The sequence below is a fragment of the Thamnophis sirtalis genome, unplaced genomic scaffold, assembly GCF_051295495.1.
Source record: "Thamnophis sirtalis isolate CommonGarterSnake01/CBP01778 unplaced genomic scaffold, rThaSir2_p1.2 scaffold_6, whole genome shotgun sequence".
Classification (NCBI taxonomy): Eukaryota; Metazoa; Chordata; class Lepidosauria; order Squamata; family Natricidae; genus Thamnophis; species Thamnophis sirtalis.
In genome coordinates this window covers 28792065-28812509 of record NW_028261386.1, presented here as the reverse complement: position 1 = coordinate 28812509, position 20445 = coordinate 28792065, and the positions used below count along the sequence as shown (strand labels likewise).

The 20445-nt window shown below is 40.9% G+C and overlaps 1 protein-coding gene across 2 annotated transcripts in view; it reads right to left on the bottom strand.

Annotated features, from left to right (window-relative positions):
* Positions 1 to 20445, bottom strand: part of USP34 (ubiquitin specific peptidase 34) — a 160038-nt gene that overhangs the window by 23531 nt on the left and 116062 nt on the right. For both annotated transcript variants that reach the window (XM_087717484.1, XM_087717485.1), the window contains 13 exons: positions 20048 to 20113; positions 18358 to 18504; positions 18216 to 18272; positions 17989 to 18066; positions 17364 to 17458; positions 17033 to 17205; positions 5246 to 5399; positions 4806 to 4884; positions 4175 to 4228; positions 3978 to 4073; positions 2272 to 2336; positions 2085 to 2160; positions 1947 to 1994 (listed from right to left, as the gene is read on the bottom strand). In XM_087717484.1, the coding sequence (XP_087573610.1) occupies positions 1947 to 1994; positions 2085 to 2160; positions 2272 to 2336; positions 3978 to 4073; positions 4175 to 4228; positions 4806 to 4884; positions 5246 to 5399; positions 17033 to 17205; positions 17364 to 17458; positions 17989 to 18066; positions 18216 to 18272; positions 18358 to 18504; positions 20048 to 20113 (1188 nt within the window). The remainder of the gene's footprint in view (positions 1 to 1946; positions 1995 to 2084; positions 2161 to 2271; positions 2337 to 3977; positions 4074 to 4174; positions 4229 to 4805; positions 4885 to 5245; positions 5400 to 17032; positions 17206 to 17363; positions 17459 to 17988; positions 18067 to 18215; positions 18273 to 18357; positions 18505 to 20047; positions 20114 to 20445) is intronic.

The following is a 20445-nucleotide window of genomic DNA, read 5'->3' as shown; positions in this document are numbered from 1 at the left end:
CATTCAAATTGAAGCACATAATTATTTTCTTCAGTTACATAACATTAAAAGCAATAAGTATGATACAGTGATGGTTTCAGCAGTACCCTCCCACCTTCGCCAGACCCACAAAAAGGATAGTGATTTGGTTTTGAGGTTTAATAAAACTCTTTGTCTTAGTCAACTCATCTGGTTTAAAGATGACATATAATATTTATTTATAGAATAAAATAAGAATAATAAGATCTTATGTTAGATAATGGTTAATTTGTCAAAGTTAAGATATCCTATCCTAGGCTAAGAAAATTAAATTTGTCAGTACAGGTAGTCCTTGTTTGGCAACCATAATTGGGACTGGAGCTCAGATGTCAAGTGGAATATTGGGGGTTTCTCAGAATTTGTTATCAGGTGTTATATAGCAGTTATATAAATGTTTTTAATAAATAACTAAATATCTATCACTTAATCACAAGTGGGCTTATATTTTTACTACAGCTGTTTTCCAACTCCCTTGGCTTTTGCAATGTTCACCACAGTGCTTGCTAGAGAATTAGCTAGAATGGAATTAATGTGTGTATTCATATTTATTGGAGAAGAGATTAAAAGAGAGTAAGCAGGTATACAATGAGGAATACATATCGGAAAAATGTACTGGCAAAATACTGATTACCTAGTGCAGTAGGGGATGCGAGGAGAAAAACAAAGGCCACTGGAGAGATTGGTGAAAAAAATTACAAGAGAGTAAACAAGTATACAGTGGGAAATATTCTGGCCGTCTGCCTAGCATACTTGCAGCTAGCAGCCCCAAGAGCTGTAAGTAAACAGCTGGCATCAATGCATTCTTGTCAATGTATATTCCCCATTGTATGCCTGGTTACTCTCTTGTAATTCCTTCATCTCCAATCATTCCAGTGTGTGATAGGGAGTGGGGGAATGAGTAAGGCGTAGGACAATGCATACTATCTGACTGGCCAGGTAGTCCTTGGGTTAAAATAGAATTTGGGGCCAGAATTTCCATTGCCTAAGCAATAAAGTCATAAAGTGTGATGTCATATGACCACATTGCTTAGCAATGTCAATCCTGACAGTCCCAGTTGCTATCGTAAGCGGGAGATCACATGGACCATTAACGGAAGCCCTCATGTGACCAGAGTCCTAGGCAAACAGCCTGGTATGTGAGAATTTTGGGAGAGTTGGGGCCAGCAGGAAACAAGGGTGGACAATACAGAGGGTATACTATGAACTAGCACTTAGCTTTATCTACTATTTCAGAGTGCTTTACAGCCCTCTGTAAGCGGTTTACAGAGTCAGCATATTGCCTTCAACAATCTGGGTCCTCATTTTACTGATCTTGGAAGGATGAGTGAACCTTGAACTGGTCAGGACTGAACTCCTGGCAGTTGGAGCATTGGTCTGCAATAGTGCATTCTAACCATTGAGCCACCATTACAAGATGCCTGTGATCTCATACTCCATAGTGGGGCTCTTCAGAAGCAAAAACAGTGTGAATGACTTATGTGAATGACTTTAATCTTTGCTTGTGGGAAACTGGCAATGAAGGTTACAAACAATGATCATGGATTACTGTGGTATTGTAATTGTGAGCTAGGTATCCAAGCCCCAGAACACAATCATATGACCAAGGGACACTATGACACTCAGAATTCTGAGAACGAGTTGTAAGCCCCCTTTATTCAATGCCATCATAACTACAAGGTGTAAAACATATGTCTTGGTCACAAACTTATTTTTATGTCCTAACTTTGAATGGTTGCTACACAAGGTATATGCTAAGAAAGGTTTGCCTATATTAGCTCAAAGGTTCATTTAGACTATGAAATAATCTAGTTTGAAACAAACCAAAATTTCATTATAATTTTTTTTTCAATCAGTGAAGCAAAGGATTATTCTTTATCTTAATCAACATTAGAAATATACATTGTGTTATAGGAAATTCAGGCACATACCTTTTCTTTTGAATGGATAAATGTTTCAAGGACAAAAGAAGTGCTCAACTGTAAGACAATAATTGATAGTCAGAGATTATCCTGAACAAGTGGTAAAACACTTTTTTAAAAAAGTAATCTGACAGTAAGATACTCTACCTTGGCTGTCATCAGAGAAACTGCTTTTGGATCTGGTAATGTGCTGGGGATGCTACTACACAACTGCCACATAAATCTAGGACAAACACATGGATAAATACTTGTTTTTACACCCACTTTTTAAAACCTGGATTTAAAAACCTGGAATTCATTTATGAAATAAAATAAAAATTAATGTAAACCTTACCCAAAATATGTATGTTCAAAAATATTCTTATCCTGAAGGAACTGCATGTTATCATGCCATATCCACTGTAGAGAAAAATGAAAAAAATCAGGTAAAACTATTCACTCTATTCAGAGATGAATGAATGAAAAATAAATTACTAGCCAATGTAAGTACTTCTTAATCTATATAAATTGATTGACTGAATAAATAAAAATCTTGTAGAAAGAGATGGGCAGCAAACAAATTTAATAAATAAAATTAACATTAAAAAACCCCTTTCTATTTAAATGTAACATAATTCAAAATTAGCCATGATTCTCTCTCATGGAAACTTCATTTAAATAATAAAAAGTGTCCTAAGTAAGTAAACTAAACAATGTTTCCTGTATCCTATTCCAAACTGCTTGGGGGTGTTCCTACTACTGTAAAGTCAATAACAATGATAATTTATTGAATTTATATGCTACAATAAAATCAATAAATGTTTAATTTTAATGTTTTAATACTTAACATTGAATGCTTTTAATTTTTTAATCTTATTGTTTTATATCATGATTTTATATTGTTGTAAGTTGCCCATTTGACAATGAGATGGGCAACAAACAAACAAACACAGACAGACAGATGAAGACTGATAAAATGAAGGGTCTCATTCTCCCTCATTAAAGGCCTTAGCTTTTCTTAGAATCCAAGGTATAATACTAAAACTTCATATACTGAGGCAACCAATAATACACCTAACTCAATTTTGTTTATGCTGTTGGAATTCGTCTCTTGAAAAAGAGATTTCCTAAGTCTTAATTGGGTATGGTAATAAATGTGACCCTTGGGAAAGTTGAAAGGTGTCATCTAAAGATGAAGAACTGAAAGGGGGGGGAGGAAAAGATATCTTCAAGCTGTATAATTCTGTGAGCTCTACAACATCAAGGAAAGTTCCATTTAGCCAACTGACTTTATGTTAATATTAACAATATTAATATTACTGATTTACTGAATTATAGGTTCTTTCTGTTTTATCTAAATGAACGATCCCAACAGGGCAATAATATTTTTTGATGCACATTCTTATCCTAACATTTTCATTTCAAATGTCTTATACATCATATAGTAAGGATATGATAATGCTTAGTAATATTAATTATCCACTTAATAGACATTGATATTACTAATAATGTAATGAAATAAATGACATGAAAAAGAGCCCTTTCTCCCCTGGTCTACTAAGAAATATAAATATAAATATAAATATAAATATAAATACATATACATATACATATACATATACATATACATATACATATACATATACATATACATATACATATACATATACATATACATATACATATATATATATATATATATATATATATATATATATATATATATGCTATTTTGATATAATGAAAACTAGCCCAAATTAGCCCAAACTAAGAATTCTGTCTATTATACAGCCAGCAGTCAGCATGACTCTGTGTCTAATTCATGTCATTGCATAATGTTCCACATGGGGTATCAGAGCACAGGGGAAAAAATGCAAACATAAACTAAAGGTAAATGGGTGGAGAACTAAGTACTGTACAGTAAGAATTTAAAGTCCTGCTACATTACACCACAATGTTTGACAATAATCAATTTTTCCTTGGACAACCTAATGGCAAAATCAGAATATAAATTTGTGTTGTTTGAAGTATAATAATTTTATAATTGTAGGAAGCACATACCTCTAGTAATTCAGAAGAAACATCAAATGTATAATCTTTGCCATTTTCTTCTTCTGGTTCCATTCGTTTATAGAAGAGCATGTATGCACTGTGAGTCTGAGAGAAGAAAAACAAAAAGCCAACACTTCATTGATATCAGAAAAGAGGCAAATAATGGAAAGATGATATTGTCTAAACATACATATAAAATTAGGTACCTTTTCAAAAGAGAAATCCATAAATTTATCGGTGACAGAGTCATAGGTTTTTGTCTGGAAAAAAAAATATTAGAAGGAATACATTTTCTTTGTGCTGTTTCTGATAACTGTACAAATATCAACACTACTTCACATTACATATTGCCAATTTAATTTGTTTGAATGAATATGTATAATTTTCTACAATTTAGTACTGAATAGTATGATAATTGTCTCTTATGTAAGACAGTCTTACACATACAATTATAATTACAAGTTGTTGTTGCAACAGTAATATATGGAAATGTAATGAACTGAATAATATATAATTATCTATTATTAAAATCAATGAATAGATGAATATATTTTAAGTGTGTATTGGAACCTCACTTCCATAGTCTTTGATCAAGAATGTTTTGAAAGCTTCATTGCATCCCACTTGGGTTTTTTTTTTAATTTGCAACTTTTTTTTTTTAAAAAATCCTTTTTTCTTTTGTTCTCCAGGATGGCATCTTATTGTCAAGTCAGAGGCTTTCTGAGCTAGTTGCTGATTGTAGTGGATTGAATATGCAATGAAATAGCAAGATGAGGTAACATTAACAGGGCCTGCAACGTGTTCCTTTTAAATAGTAATAAAAATATTACAACTCACTGTCATTTCTCCACCAAAACATTCAGAAGCCAACTGAGCAGAATCAAATGGCTTTACTTCAGCATCATTGAAAAGATACCTAGACAATGCAAAACATTGGGAATTAGGTGGATTCATACAAGACTAAAATATTCACTCCACTGAAGATAAATGAAGGTGAAATTCAGTGAAATTCTTAAGTTTACTATAATATTACAAGTAACAAAATTCAAGCAAAGTAAGTACAATCCTATCTACTAGTAAGATGAAATCATCAGCCATTGATATTAAAGCTGGACAGAATAATGCCTGAAATTTTAACGAAGTAATGTTGGTGACTAATTTTGCAGACACACAGCAAGTTTATCCAGCAACTAAAACAAATCTTTCATTTTCTGAGATACAATTGACAAATTATACTCTACCATTAATAAAGTATTTACTAAACATTCATAACTTACCACTTGTTGTTTTTGTAAGCATGAGGATTAATAATATCTCGGATAAAGCTGTAGTAATGCCCCCCATCAGCAGTTCCTGTATGGACAGTTACACCTATCAAATCATACTCATAACTCTTGGTCTCCTTTGAACTACTGCCATCGTCCTTAAAACCTAAAATAATATATTACAAAACTTAGTATCTTTTATCTCCCAGATATGACTTATCACTTTAACTTATCTTATTTCTGGGATAATAGGAATAGTGTCACAGGAAGCAGATACCCACCAATTTGTATTTTCAAAAAACAAAAAAAAGCCTTTAGACCTATTAGCAACTAAGGTGTTCTTCAAGCAAGACATGTGGTGCTTTACATTGCAATATGTTTGTTTCCCATTTATTGATTTTAATTTAAAAATCAAAAAATAAAATAAAATCAGATAAAATCCAGTAGACAACAAGGGAGAAAACAAAACAAAACAACAAATATTGCCTCTAGGGACCCAGGCCTTGGGTTATTTAGCAAGATACCAACAAGCAGAATACATCCCCTTCCTTACAAATAATATTTGGCATGATATGTACAGATCTAAAGAATCCCCATTTTGCAGCATGGGAAAATAAAAGGAAGCTCCCCAGGCTCAGAACCTTTAGAAAGGTTCATAATTCATTCCTTCAATTGAGGAAGGGATCCCTCTTCATTATCAGTACTAACAGCTGAAAGAACATGTATGAATGTATAATAGCTCTATCATTGTTAGAACATGTGGGGAATAAGAGGCTTTCAAAAATCTGCTTTGTGGTTTAGTACAGGGACTCATAATTCTCTCTTCTGGCTGCTGTTTTCCTCACTCTCTGTTGCTGCTAAAGTATAGTGGCAACAGCAACTGCTGATGGTCAAAGCCCTGTGAGGATTAGGCATCTCTGAGATATAATTGCTAATACTAATTAGTAATCTTTCACTGAACAGGTACACATCAACAACAGTATCAGCAGGGAAGGAGCAAAGTTGCAGGAATATGATAAAAACTGCTGGCTATACTGCTGGAATGGAAGTGCTTGCATTCCATACAGGTAGTCCTTGATTTACTATCAGAATTGAACCTGGAATTACTTTTAATTCATTGTGGTCTTTAAGTGAAGCACCCACGTAACAATCTCACCCAATGACTTCAATCTTGACTCTCCCTATTGCAGTTGTTAAGTGGGATGTGGGATGCCACAGGATGTGGGGGAGGCTCAGTGCAGATTTAGGCCCAAAATGCAGCACCTTCCCACTTCACATGTGATCTGACTGGGCCTCCCAAGGCTTTCCCTATACATGAGGCACTTCTTGCCCAGATTCCATCCCTTTGGATTTTATAGGCCGTGCACCTGCTTCCTAGCTGGCCTTGTCCCAAAGATCTCAGGCCTGCTTCCCATCCTCTGTAAGACACATCGTCCAAAGGAAGCCTCCGCTGAGGCATACATGTCCACTTTGTAATGACGGATGAAGGGCAACGGTAATGACCAGGTCGCCGCCATACATATGTCCTCCACCGAGGCCTGTGTTACTCATGCTGCTGTGGTGGCCGCACACCTAGTGGAATGGGAAGTGATGCGCCTGGGTGCCGGTCGAGATTGGGATGCATATCATACACGCTTTCAACCAGCGCCCAATGGTGTTGGAGGACACCTTCTGTCCCATGGATGCCAGCTGGAAAGACACAAAAAAGCACCTCTGATCTCCTGAATGATGCTGTGCGCTTCACATAGCGACCGAGGACCCGGCAAATGTCGAGATGGTACCACTTCCGTTCCTGAGGGTCTGACGGATTGGGACAAAAGTCTGGGAGAATAAGTTCTTGCGCCCTGTGAAACAATGAGTTAACTTTTGGCAGGAATGCCAGGTCCAATCGCAAGATGACTCTGTCTTGATGGAATATACAGAGATCCTCCCGTACTGAAAGTGCCGCCAGTTCCGAGACTCTTCTAGTGGATGTAATTGCCACTAAAAAGATGGTTTTGAGGGTCAACAATCTAAGACTGACCGCATGGATGGACACGAAAGGCTCAGCCATAAGAGCTCTAAGTACTAGGGGCACATCCCATGTAGGGTAACGGTGGACTACTGGTGGTTTGAGGTTAGATGCGCCCTTCAGGAAGGACCAGACCCTCGGATGGCCCTGGGCGCCACCAACCACAGTCGATAATGCCGCAATCTGTCTACATAGAGTGCTGGGCACTAGCCCTTTGTCCAAACCCGATTGTAAAAAGTCTAAAACCCGTGGAATGGAAGCCTTAAGTGGGTCCACAGATACTGCCCTGCCAGGTGGCCTCATAAATCCGCGTTGTGGATGGATGGCGAGCAACTTGGATCGTGTGATGACCTTGTCAGAGAAGTGCTGATGCATCAAGATCGCCTGCTCACATGCCACATGGCTAATTATAGTAGCTGAGGGTTTGGATGGATGAGAACCCCCTGCAAGAGAGTTATCCGGTCATCTGGGATATTCCACGGTTGGACAATTGAAAGATGGACCAGGTCAGTGTACCAAGGGTGTCTGGGCCACATTGGCGCGATCAGGAGAACTTCTGCCTGCTCCAACAGAATCTTCTGGATGACCAGCGGTACGAGTGGGAGAGGTAGGAAGATGTATAGGAGACCCTCCAGCCAGGGGCTGCGAAGGGCATCAGTGCCTTCTGCTTCCGAAACGTAATACCTGGTGAAGAACCTAAACAGGTGTGCATTGTGCAGTTGAGCAAAGAGCTCCATTTGGGGCCGGCCAAAGCGGTGAGACAGTTTAATAGACATTTTTTTAAATAGACATTTTATTAGGATTTATAGGCCGCCCTTTTCCCTGAGGGGACTCAGGGCGGCTTACAATCATAGGGAAGGGGGTGCAATACCAAAAACAAACAATATGTGAGCAAAATTAAATTAATAAAACACAACTTGCATTCAACAGTCAACATTCGGGCAGGTAAATTGAGAACCTATCCCCAGGCCTGATGGGATAGCCAGGTCTTAAGGGCCGTGCGGAAGGTCTGGATGGTGGTGAGGGTGCGAATCTCAACGGGGAGGTCGTTCCACAGGGTCGGAGCTGCAACAGAGAAGGCTCTCCTCCGTGTAGTCGCCAGTCGACATTGACTGGCAGATGGAATTCGGAGGAGGCCCAGTCTGTGCGATCTAATCGGTCGGAGGGAGGTAATCGGCAGAAGGCGGTCTCTCAAGTACCCAGATCTACTACCATGGAGTGCTTTGAAGGTGGTCATCAATACCCTGAAGCGCACCCAGAGATCAACAGGTAGCCAGTGCAGCTCGCGGAGGATGGGTGTTATGTGGGCGAATCGCGGTGCGCCCACTATCACTCGCGCAGCCGCATTCTGAACTAACTGCAGTCGCCGGATGCACTTCAAGGGCAACCTCATGTAGAGCACATTGCAGTATTCCAGCCTAGAGATCACAAGGGCTCGAGTGACTGTTGCGAGAGCCTCCCGGTTCAGGTAGGGCCGTAACTGACGGACCAGGCGAACCTGGGCAAATGCCCCCCTGGTCACAGCCGACAAATGGTGGTCAAAAGTCAGCTGTGGGTCCAGGAGGACTCCTAAGTTACGGACCCTATCTGAGGGGTATAAAATTTGACCCCCCAGCCTGAGTGTTGGAATATTGGCCAAATTGTTGGGAGGGAAACACAACAGCCACTCGGTCTTGTCCGGGTTGAGTACCAGTTTGTTAGCGCTCATCCAGTTCTTACTATTGTAAATGTTTTATTCATTTTCATTTTCAATTTTGTACATTCACTTATATACTGGATATTGGTAATAATAATATTATAATCGTAAGAAAAACAAAAAACAAACAAACAAACAAACAAACAAAAAAAAAAAACACCCCCAACCGAAACGCAACTCATAAACCCCACCTATCACTTTCACACATCCCTTCTTCTCCCCCTCCAACTTTCCTTTCTCCCTTCAACAATCACCCCTCCTACTTCCCTTTCCCCTCCTATCTTCCTTTCTCGCCTTTCTCACCCTCCTTCCCCTCTCATCCTCCTTACATTCCCCTCTTCCTCCCTCCTTACTTCTCCCTCTTCTTTTCCTCTACTTCTCACTATTTCTCTATTCCTTACACCCAGAAAAAAAAAGGGAAAGAAAAAAGCAATAAGAAAAAAAAAAAGAGAAAAATAAAAAGAAAAGATAAGGAACAGCAGTATACAAGTGTATTCTTCTATATATTGAAGCTATATCTCCACCCACCCACCCACCCCCAATGAATCCCCCTCCCTAACCCCCTCCGACTTCCCAGGTCACACGCCCGGCACAGTTCAGTACCATTCACCTTCAAAGTATCTTATTAACAATAATAATGAAAATAAAATAAAAAGAACACTCCGAAAAAGAAAACAAAAACAAAAAAGTAAATAAAGTACAATTAAAAACTCTTTTGCATTATGCTCAGCCTCCCATCGTTCTTCAAATTTTAAACAGTATAAATCATTCCATTTATATTTTGTCCTCGTCCCTTAGTTCTTTGATATTTACCCCCATCTTCCTGTAGAATCTCCAGATAGTCTTTCTTAAGCTTATATTCAAATATTAGTTTATACGAAAATCAATTTGTCTTCATATTTTCGCTGCTCATCTTCCTATCCTTCGTTTCACGTCTCCATTCCTCCCAAGCCCAGATTGCATAAGATTAGGATCTCGCTCTTCACTTTAAAATCCTGAGCTTTTTATATTATACTTCAGACTTGTAGATTTATAAAACATATGCCCAAAATTCATACCAGTTCGTTCAATCCCAAGATTCCTTCATCAATATCTCACTCCACCTTCCTTTCTGCTCCACACTCCATTCGCCCCAAACCGCAATTCAAATAAATCTTAGTCCCCGCTTTCCTCACAGAAAACACTTCGTGCGCAGTTCGGATTTAAACTCAAATAAATCTTGTAAAAGTCCCGTATCAATACACAGCTTTACCATTTCATACCAAACAGAAATCCTAAAGTTTTAATCAGTCCAAAAGCTTAGAAAGTATTTTAAAAACATCGCTGGGTCTGTATTCTTTACTCTTCTGTCCTTCCGGAAAGAAAAGGCAACCCTCTGCCTTATAACCACGTGTCCCGCTGCTTTGAAGATATAACTGAATCCTCAGTTTCCGCTCTTCTGCCTCTCCAGTAGGGGGAGAGCAACTCCCTCCTTCTTGTAGTCAAATGAGTTGCTGCTTGTCTTTCCTTCACCTTGTTCTTCCGCATTTCCGGGTGAGTCAGGAAGCCCCGCCTTCAGAGTTTTATAATAAAAGTCCCGAGCTTCCGAAACAGAATTAATACGAAATCTTTGCTTTTCAAATGTAACTGTAATTCCAACTGGAGCCTCCCATTTATACTTTATTTGACGATTTCTGAGTTCTTGGGTTAAAAAAGTATAACTTCTCCTTGCGTGGAGCATCTGAAGCGGAATATCTTTAAAGACGAACAAATCGCGGTTCTCAATTCGGAGCCTGCTTTTATAAAACTTTTGTAAAATCGCATTTCTAGATTCTCTTGTGAAAAAATATATAATTATGTCTCTTGGAAGCTGTCGTTGCTCCGCCACATGCGAATTCTGGCGATAGATTTTTCGAATATTCCAATCAAAATTAAGTCCTGGGCCTCCCACCAGTTGGCTGAAAGCTTCTACAAAAGTCTGTTTCAAACTCTCTCCTTTCCTTTCAGGCAATCCTCTAACTCGTATTGCAAACGCCTTTGTATTATAATTTATCATTGTAAGTTGTGTTTGATTATTAATAATCTCTTGTTGTAAAGCTTGAATATTAGAAGACAAATCAAGATTAGCCCTCTCCAAAGATTCCAATTTCGTCTCCATTTCTTCAACATAATCTGTTAAAGTAGACGTGACTTCAAACACATTCGCATTCATCTGGGCAATTTTGGCATGTATTTTATCGCATAAATCCAACACAAATTCTTGAATTTCTTTTCTAAAGTCATTAATTATTTGGGAGAGAAGCTCCTGTGTCAAGAAATCTCCAGTAGATGGCGTAGGAGACAAAGGCAGCGATTTGGTAGCAAGTTCTTTAGGCACAAGGGGGGAGGGTTTTTTTGCCTGTTTAGACTTGGGAGGCATTATAGATAAAATCTGAGAATAGACAGATAAACAGTGTCTTCAGCTGGCCAGTTCTCAATAAATTATTTGTGGACTTTGCTCATTAATGAGTAGCGGTCTCCGGGGAAGTAAAGCCAGTTAATTACGTCATCAATCACCAACACAGTAAAAACGCCATTTTGTGTCCCAATTGCGCAGAGAAGTTCAAAGAAAAAACAAGGCTGGTGTTTAGATAGTTAAAAAAAAACACACACACATCACAGAGGCGTGACACGCTCGTATTATCTTAAAAGCAATTTGTCATTGTCCTGAGTGCGGGGGAGGCTGTCTAGGGCTGCAAAAAGGCAGCTGTAAAGAAATGGCTGGAGATGAAAGCTCAGCTACGTTGGATCCATTCTCTGTTCGCAGCCCAAAAAAAAAAGAAGAGGGCTGTGAACTACGAATAAATCCTAACACCTGAGCTTCTGCCTGTCCCTTTCTGCCAGAAAGGGATGATATCTATTGATCTTAATTAGATATACAGACCAGATCTTTAAGAGGGGCTTCGTTGAGCTCCTCGGCGACAGGCTCCTCCCACAGGAAGCCCTGAGCGCTCATCCAGTTCTTAACGGCCTCAAGTTCCTGGAATTGAGTTGGATGGAGCTGCCACTCCGTCTGGTCTATTGTAGTTCTGCTCAGCCAATCCGCCTGTACATTGGCTGTAGCCGAAATGTGCTCTGCCCGAAGTGATAACAGGTGTGTCTCCGCCCAATGGTGAAGACGTTCCGCTTCCAGCATCAAGGCCCGGGACCTGGTGGCTCCCTGGCGGCTGACATGCGCCTTGGAAGTTACATTGTCCGTGAGAACCAACATGCGGTTGGTCGTCACCAGGTCTCGAAAGTCACGGAGAGCTAGGCAGATCACTCGAAGCTCTAGCCAGTTGATGCTGTTCCGCAATTCCTGGGCACTCCAGCGACCCTGCGTCACTCACCCAGGGCTCCCCATCCGAATAGACTTGTGTCTGTTGTTACTACAACGTGGTATTGGAAATGGCGCCTCGCAAACTGGAATTGCAAGAACCTTCGATGTGACGGGTGTATTGGCACATGGAGGTATGCCTCCTTGATATCCATAGAGGTTAGTAGGTCGCCCTTCCGGATGCAGGACAGAATGCTCTTGAGTGACTGCATTTTGAACCTCTGGCATTTCAGGTAGAGACTGAGCCATTTCAAGTCTAGGATGGCTCACCATCCTCCCGAGCTTTTGGGGACCAAGAAGAGGATAGAGTAGAACCCTAGCTTTCCTGCCCCTGAGGTACCCTTTCTGTTGTGGCCCGGCAGGAGCCATTGGAGCTGCAAACAGACTCAGCCAGTGAGGGGCCTTATGAGTCTGCTCTGGAGGAGTTGGAGGATCCTGGACAGGGTTCTGACTCTGAGCAGGGCGCAGAGAGTCTGGTTGGCCACCAGGAAGCACCTGAGGCATGGAACAGCAGTGAGAGCTGAAGGGAGTGTGCTCATGACATCATACCTTAGAGTAGTGATGAGGAGACAAGGGAGGTGGTCCTGGATGCCCGGCAACGCTGGGCAGATCAACGTAGAGAGCAGCTATGCAGTTACAAAAGATAATTGGACCCAGGTGATTGTAATTAGGCTCCTCTCAAGATTGTATTTAAAGAGAGACTGGGAGGAGCCTGGTTTTGTAGGATTCAACTTCATTTGTAACACTGGAGAAGCTGTTATCTGTCTCTGTCAAAGTCTTGAGTTGCTGCCAAGGTTCTTATCTGTTTGTTTGTGCTTGGGCTTTCAGCCACCGAAGTTTATGTTTCCTGTTAATTAAAGTGCTGTGAAATTCCAGTTACGCTTGTCTCGGCATTTGTTACTGGACGGAGGAGGGGGTCAGAACACCTTTCTATAGCGTTTATGGAAATCAGATGGTCGATTTCGAAGTCTATCAGGCGTCTCTTTACCTGGCACCTTGGTACGGGACACCCGATGAAACGCCTCGGGGGGATAGTGAGAAATTCCAGAGTGAGGCCCACCCTCACGGTCCCACATGTCCGAGGTGGCTTCTGCCCATTGGTAGGCGAAAGATGTGAGACGCCTGCCAATAGGCCCCACCTTGTGTGAGTCATCAGTACCTGCGAAAGGACCGGTTACTGTTCCCACAAAATGGCCGCCGGGCCTGCTGTTGTTGGCCCCTGTCCCTGGTACCAGGGCGGTCCTGATTCCTGTCCTGTGGATGGGTAAATGGCCTGGAATAGGGAGGAACATATGGGGCAGTGTTGTACCCGGAGTGCCTGACCAGAAAGGGCTGTCTTCTATGATATGGTTGTTGTCTCCTGTCCCTGTGTCTGGTGGTTGAAGAAAGCACTTTGCGTTTCTCTCTATTTTCAATTAAGATAGGATCCAATGCAGCCCCAAACAGAGAGCCTCCCTTGAAAGGGGTAGAAGCAAGACGCCATTTGGAGCGTAAATCAGCTTGCCAATGGTGAAGCCAGAGGAGTCGGCGGGATGCCACATTGGATGCTATCGCGCAGGACGCAAACTTGGCAGCGTTGAGTGTAGCATCCGAAGAGAACTCTAGCGCTGCCAGCAGTTTATTTACATCCTGGTGTAGTTGGAGGTTCTCAGGGGGAAGCCTAGACTGCAGCAACCAAACCAACGAAGTTCTATTAAGGAAAGAAGCTGCTGTGGCAGCACGTAATAGCAATAGCAATAGCAGTTAGACTTATATACCGCTTCATAGGGCTTTCAGCCCTCTCTAAGCGGTTTACAGAGTCAGCATATTGCCCCCAACAACAATCCGGGTCCTCATTTTACCCACCTCGGAAGGATGGAAGGCTGAGTCAACCTTGTAATGCCCAGGCAACTGTCTGGTGCGTTTTACGGATGACCAGTTCGGCCCTGCAGTCCTCAGCCTTACGACCTTCCGAAATCTCAGAAGGGATCAAGGCAGGAGAGGCCAAAGCTGCTACAGGGGGATCCACAGTAGGGAACTGAAAGAGTTCATCCAACTCAACCGTGGAAGTGTAGAGTTTCCTGTCACCATTACTAGTGGGGGGGGGGGGGGGGGAACAGCTGTCGGTTGGGACCACTGTTTCTGAACGACGCCCAGAAACAGCTTCCTGTTCCTGCACCTGTTCTGCGAAAAAGCGGTCAGTGGAATCAAGGCCCACAGCCATACTGGCTTGAGTGGTGGCACCAACCATCTTGGTAGTTGCCTTAGCTTTGTACAAAAGCAAATTAAAAAGGCGGGCTGGAATAAGCCAGAGAAGGCCGGTGTATCTTGCACCGGACCGTCGTCATCCGACAATTCCAGGGCAGCAACGTCCTCCTCCTCACCTAGGATAGAGCCTTCGCTGTAAGCTGAAGGTGGTGATGAAGGAGGATCAGTCTGAGAAATAGATAGATCTCTGGCAATGCTGACAGGAACAGGGCGCTGGCCCTGCACTGCAACTCTGCATCCACCCCTTGGGAAATGGCTGCAGAAATCATGCTATGAAGTTCTGGGAGGCAAATTAAATTCGGGCCCATCCCTGGCCCTGCAGCCATGGGTGTGAACGTGGCCATGGGCTCTGATTATGGGGAATGCCTGACTCGTGATCGGGCCCACCGCAGACAGATCTGGGGTAGATCGGGGCCCCAAATCTCCCTCGTCTGCACCCCTCCCCAGTGGTGTGGGAACATCGGGGGACCAGCCCTGGATTTCCACTGGAGGAATCGAGGGAAGAGGGGAATGGCATTCGGCCACTAAAGTAGGAGGGGACCTAGTGGTGAGCCCAGGAGGCCCGATGACTTGGCCTTCTCTTTGCGCTTGGCAGCTCTATCTGGGGCTGCAGTTGGTGTGCGCAATTTATGTTTAGAGGCCCTAGTGGTGGACATACCCACCCTGGTGCTGGGTCCAGCGGCCTCAGAGTGCAGCGGGAAAGAACTGGAAGCTCCATCGCTGCCTCCAGAAACAAAATGATTGGCCATACTAATGCATGGGGGAGCGGGAGAGTGTTGAAAGGCTCAAGTTCACTTCTGAAATCAGGGCAAACCTCTGATAAATTGGCGAGCTGACTCATTACGGTGCTAAATAATGGTGGAGAACCGACCTCTGCAGCACAATAACTCTCTCCGTACTCAATCGCAGTTGAGCATGAAAGGCAAACTCCACCCCTTTCTGTTGCTGATTTGGCGCGAAGGCACTAATGGCTCAAATGGCCAGTGCCAGCTACTGCGTCAGCACGAAATTCAAAAGTGCATCCAAAAAATGGCTGCCGTCTTTCACTGTCCGGAGGGTGGGGTGCGGAACGCCAGCAGCAGAATGGCACGGCTGACTCACCCGGAACTACGCGTCAGCAAGGCTTCCAAAGAGCTGGAAACCGGGACCCACGCCTGACAATTGCGCCTGCTGGAGGCAATGTTGCGCTGCCTTTCTCAGCGGCAAGAGAAGGGGAGGCGGTACCAGCGGGTTGCTGAGCCCTGCGCTGACACGAGAGCGGCGAACCAACTCACACCACGGCTGCTTATCAGGGAAGAGAGCAGCGAACCGACCCTCTACTGATTAGACCTGTTCAGGCGCCCGGCAAGTAAGTCTCCTCGCGAATGTTCCTGCGGCCGCTAGAGTCGCAAGGAACTGCAAGTTCTATAATTTTAAGGAAATGAACACGTAATCAAACGCATACCAAAAAGAGAAAAAAACCAAGTCAAATTAGCTAATTTTGTCTATTATTCTAGAGGAGAAAAATTTTGTGTCTCTTTAAGGCTGGACTGAGTTAAAAAAAACTGAACTTTCCAGTCAGAGGAGGCATGATCAACAATTACGTAACTCAGTCTCTAGGCTAATGGACAAAGTTAACCCATGCTTGGATTCCCCAAGCAGCGCACAGGAGAACTGTGCCCTTCTGAAAAGTTACTTGATTGGCACAATAATTGGGTGCTCTTTCAGAAACTCAATTTTTGGAAGAAATAAGTGGAGCAAATGGAAACTTTTCATCACATAATGGTGGGGATGCTGCAATGGCTGTAACTTCAGGTAGGTTTCTTAAGTTTATTTGTTCAGCACCATTGTAATTTCAAATGGTCAATGAAACAACAGTCATAAGTCAGGGACTATATCAACATGGCGTAACTGATAATGAAAATGAGTATACAAACAAATATAAACCAATAACTTTAGCAGAAATGTTTGAATGTATACTTCAGTTGCAGTGGCTTCAAACTGCACCCTAATCCTGAAACAGTGATGAGATTTCAGGCTGAATGACCTCCTTTCATTCTGTCATTTCACCAGGAGCTGTGGCTGGCATTTTCAGAGGCAGAGTAAGACCTACCAATATTCTACACTGTAACCCCGCCTTTCCACTCAATCTCCCCCTCTCCCAATGGAAAATAAAACATTTCATTTGGGAGAGTGGAAAGCAAAGAATAACAAACGGCAAAGGTCTTAGGGCTTGCTTGAGGAAAATAATGGCATCATGTCATTTTGAAAATATAATGTTACTTTCTAGCCTCTGCTATTCATTTCTCCAGATGTGACTTTTTCCCATAAAAGGAGGGAGGGAGATCGTGACCTACTGAGGTTTCCAATATCTATGTCAAAATCTCAGAAAACACAAGCTTTTTAAAAATCAATACTTCTGCTTGCCCCTCCATGACAACTGCCCAATGTTATCCAAAAATGTCATGCAAATTGGTTAAAATGGTCAACAGATTTAGTAGGAAAAACTTGAAGATGAATAAAATCAAATACCTTCTTTTCTGTCATTTTTTCCCATGAGAAAATCTTCAGTATAAGGGGTCATATCCAAACGTAAAGGAAATGAGAAGTGTGTGTTGACCTTTTCCTTCATCATAGTAACCATGTTAAAAGTGTATCTCATTGTATTAAAGCTTAAGATTCGAGGTAATTTCTTAAAACATGCCCTAGAACCAGAAGAAAATATTCATTCTTTAATGCCTTACACTACTTTCAAAATATCTTCTGTTTAGAGTATAAGTATACAGTATTTAAATACATGATGTATTTAATGTTTAGTAAATTAAGCCAGAATAAATTCAAAGCTTTCTTCCTCCGATTTTACCTTTTTTCGGCCCGTACTTTCTTCCCACAGTGTGAACAAGTATACATGTTATCACCTTCTAGGGTATCTTTAATAGTAACTTCATCAAGAGATTCCTATATATAATACACAAGGAAAGTTCATTTAAAGTAAAGGAATTTACAATAACAATGCATTATTAAAATTTATTCTTAAATAGGTGTTTACAAAAATGCTATTAAATAATTAATTTAAGAAGCCAAACATGAAGTTTCTAGTGGTAAAAAATATCATAAAGCTACTGCCACAAACATATACAACTAAGTCTGCCACTGCTATGCGCCTCCCCCCCAAAAGCAAAATCAGACACAATTTGAAACTTGAGAGTAGTTGAAAGTAGAGAAGAAAAATTACTACTTGAAATTTTAAGGTGCTTTGGCCTTCATCATTGACAATACTGGCCTAAATGATACAACAATCTGATTCAGAAGAAAATAACATTTTGTGTTCCCAGGTGCTAGAAAGAGCTTTCAGAGATTTTGGAGGCATTGCCATTCAAAATAAGCAATACCATTAAATAGCATGACAATTTAATTTGATATAATGCTAGTTAGGAGATCTCAAATAGCCAAGAGATCTGCAATGATATTGCTATGGTTTTACTTACATAAATATTCTTCATATCTGCTACTTGACATCTTACTGTATAGAATTCTTCAGCAGTTTGGCTAACATGCTCACAGTCCTAAATAATAATAATCATAACATATCAAACCAACAGTATCAATAGGAATCTGTAAATATAAAGCCAATACTTGCACTCCCACCTGCCTCCTAAAAAAAAAAACCAACCCTAATTGAAGTGAACAATGGACAGTAAAAGTATGAACTCACCAGAGAAACAACATTGTTTGTGATAACACCTCCAAACAAGCTTTTCACAGTATTCTTCTGTGGATGAATGAATGAATGAATTTCAGTCAAAATAGGGAGAATTGTTTCAAGCACATTAAAAAAAAAATTTCTTTAGACTTACCAATTCTGGAGACATTTCCTCAATTTTTGTTATAAGATCTGTAAAAAATTCTGTCATGTCCTTTTGTTCACCAGTATTTAGTGGCTGTTTATCCATGGTGTAGGTTTTGCAGAATGGCCTTGGATTATATGCTTTGCATTCACTTTCCTTTGTTTAAAGACAGGAAAACAATTAATTGTTAAGAACATACAACAGGTGGTTCATGTGTTTGTCAAAAGTTGTTTGTATGGCTAAGTCTGCTTATGAACTGCTCTGATCTGTATCCTTTTGTTTGCCATAGGAATAAAATGAAGTAGGAAGTTCAGTCTGTAGTCTGTTTGGTAAGGTAATTAGGATACTAACATAGTTCAGCTCATAATAATCATAGCACAAGAAATGCTCTTGGCTTATAGTTTTGCCACGTGGAAGACCAATCAGCTACAGACAGAATGGAGTATTCTAATAGCTTAGCAACTTCTACTGATAGTGGAATCAATGTGAGAAATTGAAAACCATGCACCCAGTATACTTGTTTGCTTATGAGAATCTTTATAGGATAATATCTAGTATAGCCATTCCACTGAGGACTTTGCAACCTTTTCTTTTCCTACAAGCCTATTTCTTCTCTCTCCTTCCCTTATTTTTTTTATTCGCTTTTCCTTTTCTTCCTCTTTGCCTTGCACAGAGAGTCCTTCCTCCCTACTTTGCCTAGCAGTAAGATCTTGCTCACAGCCTTTCCTTCTCCTTGCTCAGCAAAGACTCTCAAAGAACCTTCCTTTAATCTCCTTCCCAGTGCCAAAATTCTGGCCCATCTTCACTGACAAGCATTTGCCTCAAAATATCCCAGATATTGGGAGTCTCAGAAGCAGAACCTACTACAGAGCATAAGAGTGAGCACAGGTCCTTGGGCAACAGTGCTGAACAGTGCAAGAGTCCAGGGAGTGCCAACTATTTAGCCTACCAACCAAGCCCAACTATGGCTCGAGATACACTGGGCCTGGCTGAACTGAAAGAAGCTGCTAGGCCACCAGCACTGTTTCTCTTCCTGGAGTGTTCACTGACTGCATGTCAATGCAGCACTCAACACCTGGGTTTTAATAGACAGTATTTCAGCTCCTGCGAAATACTGTTGTGGGTTCCAAGTGAGAACCTCTTTTAAGAGCACAGTTCTCTTTCCTTGAGTCTGCATATACCACACACAATATGCACAACTGGCTTTTTCTCAATGCTTATGCTGCAATACCAATGGTTGCCTCCATATGGGGGAAAAAGGGAATCTTCCATTACTGGGAAAAGAGACAAATATACAAGTATTCTGCATCCATAAAGGTATAGGGAAAATCAAAAACTATTGCTGTGGGCCTCTCAAATTCTGTAATTTCAGTCCAACAAGGTTTAACTTTAATTTTCATTTCTTTATTTCTTTATTTTTCTGCCTTGCAAGAGAGAACTTGTGTAAAGAAAATAAAAACCAACAAAACAGTCCAGATATGAGCATCTGTGAACAATCAATATGGAAGCAAAGGTGGATGGAGGGTTCCAGTCCTGCTCATTTTTTTCAAGGATCAGCCAAACAGTGAACATAAGGGAGAGCTCACTGATGCTTGGATTACAGAAAGTCAATAAAAAGATTTAAATACTAAGAAATTAAAATATTTTATCTGGTATGTTATCGTAAGGATATATCTTTGAAAAGATTTTTAAAACTTACCATTAAATGCGTGAACATTTTCTGAAGTTCTAAAAGAGTAGTCTTGTGTTTCATGTCCTCAGAATACTTAAAAAAAATAATACATAAAGGAAAACGTTGAAATGGAAAGAAAACACATAAAATTGATTTTGTGAAGTTAGTAAACAGCCATTAAAAAAATCTTTTTATACAAATTTTTTAAAAATTACAGCGTTTTACAAGAAACCTTCTTAAAACCATTCTAGAAAGTGTATTTATTTATTTAACTAAATTTATAGAGGGCCAAACTCACTGTCAGTGACTCCGGGCAGTTTACAAGATAAAACCTCAATAAAATAAGCAATAACCCTATTGTGACAATAATCCCTCTTGATGACAATAATCAGACAAGTCACTTGATGGGCTCTGTATTACTCTGG